Source organism: Danio rerio, chromosome 4 (genome assembly GCF_052040795.2).
Source record: "Danio rerio strain M-AB ecotype USA chromosome 4, GRCz13ab, whole genome shotgun sequence".
Classification (NCBI taxonomy): Eukaryota; Metazoa; Chordata; class Actinopteri; order Cypriniformes; family Danionidae; genus Danio; species Danio rerio.
The window spans coordinates 51,557,501-51,568,034 of record NC_141024.2 but is presented as its reverse complement, the minus strand read 5'-3'; the positions used below and the strand labels follow the sequence as shown (position 1 = coordinate 51,568,034).

At 41.2% G+C, this 10,534-nt stretch overlaps 4 protein-coding genes and 4 non-coding genes across 10 annotated transcripts in view; 4 read left to right on the top strand and 4 right to left on the bottom strand.

Annotated features, from left to right (window-relative positions):
• Nucleotides 1–10,534, bottom strand: part of LOC141381695 (uncharacterized) — a 287,837-nt gene that overhangs the window by 163 nt on the left and 277,140 nt on the right. Inside the window, exons 2-4 of the mRNA XM_087249490.2 lie at nt 611–1,143; nt 395–507; nt 88–168 (exon numbers count right to left, since the gene is read on the bottom strand). Coding sequence (XP_087105616.1) covers nt 88–168; nt 395–507; nt 611–1,143 — 727 coding nt within the window. The remainder of the gene's footprint in view (nt 1–87; nt 169–394; nt 508–610; nt 1,144–10,534) is intronic.
• LOC137490940 (uncharacterized) overlaps nt 1–10,534 on the top strand; it is a 627,578-nt gene that overhangs the window by 535,753 nt on the left and 81,291 nt on the right. The gene's annotated exons all lie outside the window — the stretch shown is intronic.
• Nucleotides 1–10,534, top strand: part of LOC148682145 (uncharacterized) — a 208,802-nt gene that overhangs the window by 179,977 nt on the left and 18,291 nt on the right. The gene's annotated exons all lie outside the window — the stretch shown is intronic.
• On the bottom strand, nt 1,203–4,304 carry LOC147844905 (uncharacterized). Its single transcript, XM_087247643.2, has 3 exons — nt 4,264–4,304; nt 1,735–2,086; nt 1,203–1,650 (listed from the first exon to the last, which is right to left on the bottom strand). Exons 1-3 carry the CDS (start codon nt 4,302–4,304, stop codon nt 1,588–1,590), a joined length of 456 nt encoding a protein of 151 aa, XP_087103769.1. The 3' UTR covers nt 1,203–1,587.
• On the top strand, nt 6,171–6,243 carry trnak-uuu (transfer RNA lysine (anticodon UUU)). The gene has a single exon. It is a non-coding gene; the product is annotated as a tRNA-Lys (tRNA).
• Nucleotides 6,362–6,443, top strand: trnas-aga (transfer RNA serine (anticodon AGA)). The gene has a single exon. It is a non-coding gene; the product is annotated as a tRNA-Ser (tRNA).
• Nucleotides 9,869–9,950, bottom strand: trnas-aga (transfer RNA serine (anticodon AGA)). Its single transcript has one exon. It is a non-coding gene; the product is annotated as a tRNA-Ser (tRNA).
• trnak-uuu (transfer RNA lysine (anticodon UUU)) lies at nt 10,069–10,141 on the bottom strand. Its single transcript has one exon. It is a non-coding gene; the product is annotated as a tRNA-Lys (tRNA).

Here is a 10,534-nt window from a genome sequence, read left to right as displayed (position 1 = left end):
CGTACAATAGCCCAGTAGGGCATATAAATGTACAATAACACAGTATTCTTAAATTAAAGGGCAAATTTAAACCCACGTAATTCCCACCTGAAACATCCATGTGTGACACTACGGCAAGCAGAGCTTCATCAGATGGTTCTTCCTCAGGAGCTGAGCTGGAGGCAGCAACTGTTAACATAAGGATAAACAGCATTAAGTCATCTTTATTTAATATGTGCTTAACACAATAAAAATAGTTTTCAAAGCACTTTACAGTATGCAAACATTCTGGAAAAATGACAAAATCACTTTAAAGCAAGGTCAAGTCATTACTGTTCAGTGCTGTTTCAAAAGCTGCGTTAAGTTTATACAGCAATTATAATAAAAACAAAATGAAGTCACGTAAAATTCATGCCTGGAGGTGCTGATCCTGGCAGCATCTCAGCATCTCTTCTCCTTATATATTTCTGGAAAAGTTCCATCTTTGTGCCAGGTCTGGAACTCTGCCTTTTTACCCACTTGACAAATCTGAAAATAGAGAGAACACCTTTGAAAAACACTACACTTGGAGAGACAAACACTATACTGTATGTTACTGTCTGAATCCTCTGTAACAGATGTCAACCCATACCCTTTTCTGTCACGGTCCGTTGCCTCATAAAGGTCCTTGAAGGACATGGCAGCAAAGTTGCCAAAACCAACAAGAACCTGGTCTTCCTGGGCTGGTGTGCCATGGCCCTCTCTGACACGGCGCTCGCTGATGGCAGCCATCATGACAGGAAACAAGCCAGCATACCGCAGCAATGCGTCTTTGTTTCCCATGATGAATGACTGGGTGGTGTCACCAGCCTCACGCTCCCGCTGATGCACGGCCAGCACCATGGCTGCATAACCAACATCGTTGGAAAGCAACCATTTAAAGGTTTTACCCCGGTACTGGCCGAACTGCAGGGCGCTTTCGCTGAGCACGAGCTGGTGACAAGACGAGTCACCACCCGCTGCTGCCACGCGAGCGATAGCCTCCTCCTTGACCCTTGCCGCAGGCCATGAACGGCCCGGAGTGGGATTTTTTCTGTAGGCAGCAGCAAGAGCTACTGCCTCAGGTGATGGTTTAAGGGTCAGCTCACCGGTGGCCTCCCTGCGAAACTGGGCACTGTAGTCCATCTACAACAGACACACACACACAAAAAATTTAACTCAAAAAGCTGAATCACCGTTTCATCCATCAGCCTGCGACTGCCAAGCACCAGATCCCGGATGTGGTGGTAATTGGTCAGAATTTTAGACCACCTGGGGGTGCAAACACCAGCCTTCTTCGAAGTGGACTTGGGTACGGCAAACAGCTTTGTACAAATGGCCTCAACCAAGCAGCTGGTGCTAGGCCACTGTGCTGGACCCCCAGGATGTCCAATCAGACAGTGTTTGACGCTCTCTCCACACCTGGAGTGACTCCGGAGTGCTTCGGTGCCTTGAAGCGCCCATGTGTCAGCTGAGGCTGATGTCGAGGCTGGTAGTTGATGCACTGTTTATCAACATCCAGGAGAGCTGTCCACAGCTGGATGGCCTCTGTCACCTGCAGGTCAGTGAGGTAAGGAGCCTTACGAAGATCTAACAAGTAAGCAGCCAGATCCTGGACCTTGTCCCACCCAGCAATGCCATCAGGTCCAATGACTACTCCATGGTAAATACAAAATAAATTTAGTATATGTGGAATAAAAAAAGACTAAATCAAATAAAGTTCTTAATGTGTCTTACCTGAGCCTCAACAGAGAGACTGTCTCCAGACTTGGATGGCTGTGACGGCAATGAGGGGGCTGGGCTAGGAAGCTGTCCTTCTCCACCAGCAGATGTGGACGGCTCAGCCAGTGATGCTGGGGACTGAGGCAGAGGCGAAGATGAGGGGCTGTTTCTGAGATCACGGCAGGGGTCATCCTCATACAGCACTGGAACTGTGATGTCCTCCATGATCTCCTCCTCAAACCCCTCATCTTGTAGATCCTCGTCATCTACTTCCTCCACCAGCCTGTCTTCCTCCTCTGGGTTCTGGAGCACCGGAGTCAGGGTTTTGCCGGTCTGGCTGTAAAGGTGCTTTATTCCCAGTAATTCACTTTAAAGAATAAAACAATAAAAAAACATATATTAAATAAAACTAATAATAAAATAAACATTTAGATTACCATTTTGTGTAGTACATTAAAAGCTTAATGAATAACTTCCATAACAACTAATTAATGGATTTCTTGCCTGTATTCAATTCAATTCAATTCAGCTTTATTTGTATAGCGCTTTTACAATGTAGATTGTGTCAAAGCAGCTTCACATAAATGGTCATAGTAACTGGAACAGTGTGGTTCAGGTTTTAGTGTTTAAGTTCAGTTCAGTTCAGTTTAGCTCTGTTCAGTGTGATTTAATCATTACTGAGAGTTCAAACACTGAAGAGCAAATTCATCGATGCGTAGCTCTACCAATCCTGAACCATGCGAGGCAGTGGCGACAGCGGAGAGGGAAAAAAAACTTCACCTGATGGGAGTGAAGAAAAAAAACCTTGAGAGAACCAGACTCAGTTGGGCACGACCATTTTAATTTCTCCGCTGGCCAAAAGTCTTGTGCAGAACTTCATTGTATATGCTCCAGGAGGGTGATAGCGGTTATCCCAGGGCTTGCGTCCTGAGACGTATCTTTTGGTGGACAATGAGCTTTGTGTTTTTCCTCTCTCTCTCCCTGCAGGTAACTGTGTCCACCTGGTAGCAATCATTGGATCTTTCTAGAGAGGAGAGAGAGTATTTAACCTGAGCTGCACTTCAAACCAGTGTTGGTGGTGTCAAGTGCAGTGGCTGAGCTTTTCTCCAAATTCAGACCTGTTGTTTGTGAGAGCTTTACAGATATGATTTGGCTTAATAAGCTACTGTGTGGTGAAGATATTGGAGTCAGACTTCTAATTTCTATGATCTTCTTGATAACATCTAATAATTCACCTAAAGAGAAGTGAGTCTGGTTGATTTGTTTGTTTGTTTATTTTGAGGGTTAAGTAGGAAGGTGGGTGCCATTTTGTTTTGAAATCAGTTTTCCCCTGCTTTTGTTTAGAAAAAGGAGTTAGTTTGTTTATGTATTTTTGTTTCTTTTATTTCAGATTAGCAAGAGAATATATTAGGGGTTAGCTTGTTTTTGTTTGTTGTTTTGGCCTTGCCCCGTTCTGAATTAAAACCCTGTTTTTCTTTGTTATATTATGATATATGTAAATAAACTTCTCTTTTTCTTGATTTGATCTTGTGTCTAAGTTTTTTAGCCATTCTGTTTGAGGATATGAGTTCTCTCTCTTATTTTTCCAGCCATTGCACATCATCCACCACCAATCATTTATTTTCTGTTGCAGTCACATCCCTAGACTCAAAAAGACCGTAACAGGCTCTAAACGCGTATGATTGGCCCGTGATTAACGAGTGACTCAGACCCGATAGAGGACTCGAGAGATGAATGGATCAATTCTTTTTCTGGCTCTAAACGCGTATGATTGGCCCGTGAGGAACAAATGACTCAGACGCGATAGAGGACTCGAGAGGTGAACGGGTCAATTCTTTTTCCGGCTCTAAACGCGTATTATTGGCCCGTGATGAACGAGTGATTCAGACCTGATAGAGGACTCATGAGGTGAACGGATCAATTTTTTTTCCGGCTCTAAACGCGTATGATTGGCCCGTGAGGAACGAATGACTCAGACCCAATAGAGGACTCGAGAGATGAACGGATCAATTATTTTTTTTCCACACGAAATGTGAAGAAGACTTGAAATAATGACACCACCTGCACAAATGTACGCATGCGCGAATTAACAAATTACTCCCTGAGAGGACTTATAGTTCCCGAGTCATATTGAAGATTCGTTTAAAATGAACGGATCGTTCATGATCGACCCATTACTAAACCTGGTTAGATACCTGCTCCAGTCAGGGATTGAACCTTGTGATCTACCCAAAGTGTTATTTATGGACATATTTCTTGAACTAGTACTGTTATTTATGCATTTAGTAGTTTCTGGTGGGCAAAAAATACAAAATATAACCTTAATTTCGCTTCTTTCTTTCTCAATTTCTCAAATTTTCTTATTTTTCTTGTGCTTTTTTCTTCCCCTTCCAAAACAGACTATTGTTCCCCAGCTTTAGCGGAGTCGGTAGAGGGTCCAGGGTTCAAGTCTGTGTTCGGGCATGAGAGACTCTGTGGAGCCACAGCTTTTGCCGTTGAGCTATCGCTTGCTGAAAGTTTCATCTGAATGCACAACACGTGTACTAGGCATGAGGACATGGGAGAACAGGCAGTCTTGTAGTCATGGCTGCGTGGTTAAGGCGATCGACTAGAACTCGGTTGGGGTATTCTCCCGCAGGTTCAAGTCCTGTTAACTATACCCACATCCTGTTCCTTTTTAAAATTGCAGCAGTCATCAATGTTTGCATTTCCATTGTTTCTTGGGAAAAGCGTTGTGCTGGTAGGAGGAGAAAAACAACTGTCTTCTCACTGAAGAGAAAGGGGCATATCACATGGAGGAACATACCACACAAGGGCCACAACAGATGTCCTGTAGCTCGCTGTGATCATATAGTGCTTAGTGTTCTGCATTGTGGCCACAGCAACCCTGGTTCAAATACGTGTCATGGCATGTTTTTCAAGGCGACATTGGTGTTGCACTCTGTGTTGCCATCCATAATCTCCAGCCTCCTTTTAGTGCAGGCTGTGCTAATGGCACATCCTGAATGTTTACGTTTCCTAAAGTGTGGAAGACTAGGGATTCGATATAAGAGAAATAGGATCTTTGATGGCAGCATGCTGTGTAGATAACTAGTGATCAAGTCATGCTTCTAAGGCATGGAAGGAATCTTTTCAATTGTTGAGTGTCCATTCATTGCCACAACAGCAGAAAGACCTTCTGCAGTTATCATTGATCTATTTAATGTCTCCTACATGACATGAAGTCCAAACTATTGTGTTGTACTGATGTCTACTCTTACAACAACCATATACCCAACCTCAAAGTAACCTGTCGTGTTTTAGCAACATCTACACCAACCATAAGCCTAAACCTCATCTCACGGTAAACTTTAGTGTACTGTGAAGGTCTGCACCAACCACAACCCTAAAAATTGCCTACTTATAAATTACTGTTTTGGAGCCCGGATAGCTCAGTCGGTAGAGCATCAGACTTTTAATCTGAGGGTCCAGAGTTCAAGTCCCTATTCGCGCATGTAAGGCTCATTTTGTGGAGCCACAGCTTTTGCCGTTGAGATATCGCTTGATTAAAAGTTTCAACTGGATGCACAATACATGTACTACACATCAAGACATGGCAGTTCAGGCAGTCTTGTAGTCATGGCCGAGTGGTTAAGGCGATGGATTAGAAATCCATTGCGGTCTCCGTGTGCAGGTTCGAATCGTGTCGACTATGTCCTCTCCCTTTTTAAAATTGCAGCTGTCATCAATTGTTTGCATTTGCATTGTTTATTGGGAAAAGCGTTGTTCTGGTAGGAGGAGAAAAACAACAGCGTTCTCACTGAACAGAAAGGGGGCATATCAAAGGGAGAAACATACCACACAAGGGCCACAATGGCTGACGTGTAGCTCGCCGTGATAGTATAGTGGTTAGTACTCTGCGTTGTGGCCGCAGCAACCCCGGCTCCAATCCGGGTCATGGCAGATTTTTCAAGGTGACATTGGAGTTGCACTCTGTGTTGCCATCCGTTATCTCCAGCCTTCTTTTAGTGCAGGCTGTGCTAATGGCACGTCCTGAATGTTTACGTTTCCTAAAGTGTGGAAGACTAGGGATATGATATAAGAGAAATAGGATCTTTGATGCCAGCATGCTGTGTAGATAAGTACTGATCAAGTCACGCTTCTAAGGCATGGAAGGAATCTTTTCAATTGTTGACTGTCCATTCATTGCCACAACAGCAGAAAGACCTTCTGCAGTTATCATTGATCTATTTAATGTCTCCTACATGACATGAAGTCCAAACTATTGTGTTTTACTGATGTCTACACCTACAAAAACCATAAACCCAACCTCAAAGTAACCTGTCGTGTTTTAGCAACATCCACACCAACCATAAGCTTAAAACCCCATCTCACGGTAAACTTTAGTGTACTGTAAAGGTCTGCGCCGACCACAACCCAAACCTTGCCTACTTGTAAATTACTGTTGTGGAGCCCGGATAGCTCAGTCGGTAGAGCATCAGACTTTTAATCTGAGGGTCCAGGGTTCAAGTCCCTGTTCGGGCGTATGGCGCTCATTTTGTGGAGCCACAGCTTTTGCAGTTGAGCTATCGCTTGATGAAAGTTTCATCTGGATGCACAATATGTGTACTAAGCATAAAGAAATGGCAGTACGGTTAGTCTTGTAGTCGTGGCCGAGTGGTTAGGGCGATGGACTAGAAATCCATTGGGGTCTCCCCGCGCAGGTTCGAATCCTGCCGACTACGTCCTCCCCCTTTTTAAAATTGCAGCAGTCGTCAATTGTTTGCATTTCCATTGTTTCTTGGGAAAAGCGTTGTGCTGGTAGGAGGAGAAAAACAACAAAGTTTTCTCACTGAAGAGAAAGGGACTTATCACAGGGAGGAACATACCACACATACACTATAAAAAATTGCTGTTAAAAAACGGTCAGATTCTACGGTAAAATAATGTTTTTTCACTAAAACAGTAATATTCTGTTAAAAACAGTGCTTTCTGGGTAACATTTTTGTAGGTAAAGTAACCAACTGCAGAAAACTGTGAGCTAACAGAGTTCAGATTCGATGTTTTGAAGTCTGTGTTTGAAATCACGCTTTGTGTCCTTGTTCACTATTTCATACACTAGTTAACTAATATAGTTCACCTGACAGTTTTAATGAACACTAATGAGTGAATTCAGACACTGTTGAACACCTGCTGTTAATAATTACAATTACTAAAGAAAATAAACAAGAAACACAAACAGTGACTTGAGTTACAACATTAAATAAAATAAAATAAAACAGCTTCAGTCTCAGCAGAGGATCATTAAACAACTCCACAAACAACAGCAGACACACACTTATTACTGACTGATTTGACTTCCATACTATTCTCATTGAGATCCAACAGAAATTAAGGTGTTTTTTGTGTCACCGTAATGGAGTGAGGGGCTGGTTTAGTTGGGCTCTTCACCCTTGTACACATTTAAGAAGACTTTCAAACTGCTGTAATACAGAGTTTACAAAACGTTTGTACTACAGCATTAAAGTTGGGAAGTCAATAAATAGAGAAATCTATTTGACTGAAATTAGTTCTAATAAACGTATTGTTATAAATCTGGAAGAAGGGCCTCATGCAATAGATTTTATGCTTAGCTGCAGGTATTAATTTAATTAATGAGAAGTGGAAACAGAAAAGATACCTCTGTAATTATTTAACAGTTAAGAAATAACATACAAAAACAGTTCAGTTATGACAAATACACACTCAGACCTCATGAATCTGACCTTGTATCTCAACAATGGTAACATCTCAAATGTTTCATGCTGCAATGCATGCTGGGAGTGGCACTGTACAAATATCCCAGCATGCATTGCGGTATAAATAAATGTTGTATAATGGTCTAACAGTTTTCTTTATTTGTGTTTGATTCTGCTGTTGTTTATGTTTAGACTTTCAGTTGCCTGTTTGTGAGTTAAACTGTTAATTTTGTTAGTTGTCACCATTATTGAGGTTCATATGCTGATTATTGATGTCTGTTTGAGTGCGATTTACACCATAGAGCAGTGTTATTGTCCAAGATATTCTTAAAAACTTCCAGAAATCATTGCCATATATAGACATATAATGTAAAACAATAGATTTAACATTGAATAGGAGCAGTAAATTTTATTATACTAAATGAGAATAGACTCTGCCATTTAATAGCAACATGAACATCACCAGATCTTATTTAGGTTTTTGGCTGGCTTGCTACATCAAAAGAGCTTTTTAAACAAAGTTCTTAACAATTGCAGCAGCCAAGATATATAAATGTTAAAAATGACAGGGCTAAGAGCCCAACTAAAGCAAACTCTGTTCTCCATGATGGTGACGTAAAACTTTAACTTTTTTACTCAAGAAGAACTTTAGTAGATGTTATACAAAAATACATGTATTAAGTAATAAGTGTAGCTGGTGATGATGTTTGTAGAGTTGTTTAATCATCCGCTGATCATTTAAATGATTTAATCATTTGTTGTTCTTCAGGTTATTTCATCATAAAGCTGTGACTAAAGTTTTGTATGTTCTGTTCTTGTTTTTTCCCTTCAGTATTTCTTCATTTGTTCATCGTTAATCCTCAATTATCATTTAATTAGTCAGTTAATTAATGAATTTACTTCAGCTTTGCTCCATGTTTCTTGAACACTCAGTAGTGTGGACACTTCAGTTAAAACTGAAGTATATGCTCTGGGGTTTAAAGGGTTAAAGGTGTGAGAGGTAAAAACACAGTGTAAAAATGTATTTTAACAGTAATATACTGTTAATTTACACTACGGAAGTAGACTGTAAAAAAACAGTAGATTGCTGGCAACCACAGCTGCCAGTAGATTACTGTTAAATCAAGGAAAAAACAGTATTTTACTGTAAAACCTGAAGCTAATTTCTTCTGTGTGTCACCGTTGTGGAGGAGAGTAGAGCCAGTGTATGAGTTAAAGATAAACAATGAGCTGCTGATGTTATTCTGCATGTTTCTCTATTTAAAGATAGCGGCTGTTTAGTTGCTGATGCAGTCAGAATCTCTCTGGTAGTTCCAGATTTACATGTATGTGTGCTGTTGTGAAAAATAAGACATTAGAGTTAAACCGAACTTTTCTAATTAACTAAAATAAGTTATCGTTATAAGTATGCTTCTAAGCATATATAGCACATTACTTCATAAACTCATTCAGCAGTTGACCAAGTTGAGGCAGTTGCTTTGAAGAAGATTTCTATTCTCTCAGTGTGAAGTATTTTCTAAGTGTAAAGCAGTTAATTTTCTCTTCACAAAATGTATGTAGTGTTTGCAGCAAACATGCCAGCCTGTGTTAAAAATACAGTGATATGTCTGTGTAAGATGAGTATGCCTACAGGAGCAACACTAGGAGAAGGCTGAGTGACTGATTGTGTAGAATAACTGAACATGTAAAGCACTGATTATTTATGTTAAATACTTCTATGAAGCTATATGTGTCAGAAGTTAGAATGAGTAACATTATCAAGTTATTATCCTATCATAACAATGTATGTAAACACTTAGTTCCTTTGCATAAGTTGCATCTATGGAGAGAGAACTTTGGTGTCAAAACAGTTGCTGACACAGACCTGTAACATCTCTGCTGACATGAGCTAGTGGGCTGAGAGCCAAGAATAGCAGGACCCCTTAGACTAGAAACCTATTCAAAAATGGTCAAGAGTTAAAAAGAGACTTGGGGTGTGTCAAATAATCCTGTATAAAAATTGTAACAAACACACTGAAACTTCAGAAGGTGCAGGAGAGACTTCAGAAGGTGTCCCGGAGAGACTTCAGAATGCTCTGGGGTCTGCTCTGCTCTTTCTCGGCTTTATTATGGAGAATAAAGTCTATTTTCTGATATGCAAAACCTCCGGTCTGATAATTTCACATTGATGAAAAGTCGAATTCACGACATGACCCCGTTCAACCCGGGCATACTGCGGCCACAACGCAAAGTTCTAACCACTATACGATCACGGCGAGCTATGAAACAGCCGTTGTGACCTATGTGTGGTATGTTCCTCCCTGTGATAAGCCCCTTTCTCTTCAGTGAGAACACTCTGTTGTTTTTCTCCTCCTACCAGCACAACGCTTTTCCCAAGAAACAATGAAAATGCAAACAATTGACGACTGCTGCAATTTTAAAAAGGGGGAGGACGTAGTCGGCAGGATTCGAACCTGCGCGGGGAGACCCCAATGGATTTCTAGTCCATCTCCTTAACCACTCGGCCACGACTACAAGACTGCCTGTACTGCCATTTCTTTATGCCTAGTACACATATTGTGCATCCAGATGAAACTTTCATCAAGCGATAGCTCAACAGCAAAAGCTGTGGCTCCACAAAATGAGCGTCACACGCCCAAACAGGGACTTGAACCCTGGACCCTCAGATTAAAAGTCTGATGCTCTACCGACTGAGCTATCCGGGCTCTACAACAGTAATTTACAAGTAGGCAAGGTTTGGGTTGTGGTCGGGGCAGACCTTTACAGTACACTAAAGTTTACCGTGAGATGGGGTTTTAAGCTTATGGTTGGTGTGGAGGTTGCTAAAACACGACAGGTTACTTTGAGGTTGGGTTTATGGTTTTTGTAGGTGTAGACATCAGTACAACACAATAGTTTGGACTTCATGTCATGTAGGAGACATTAAATAGATCAATGATAACTGCAGAATGTCTTTCTGCTGTTGTGGCAATGAATGGACACTCAACAATTGAAAAGATTCCTTCCATGCCTTAGAAGCGTGACTTGATCAGTACTTATCTACACAGCATGCTGGCATCAAAGATCCTATTTCTCTTATATCATATCCCTAGTCTTCC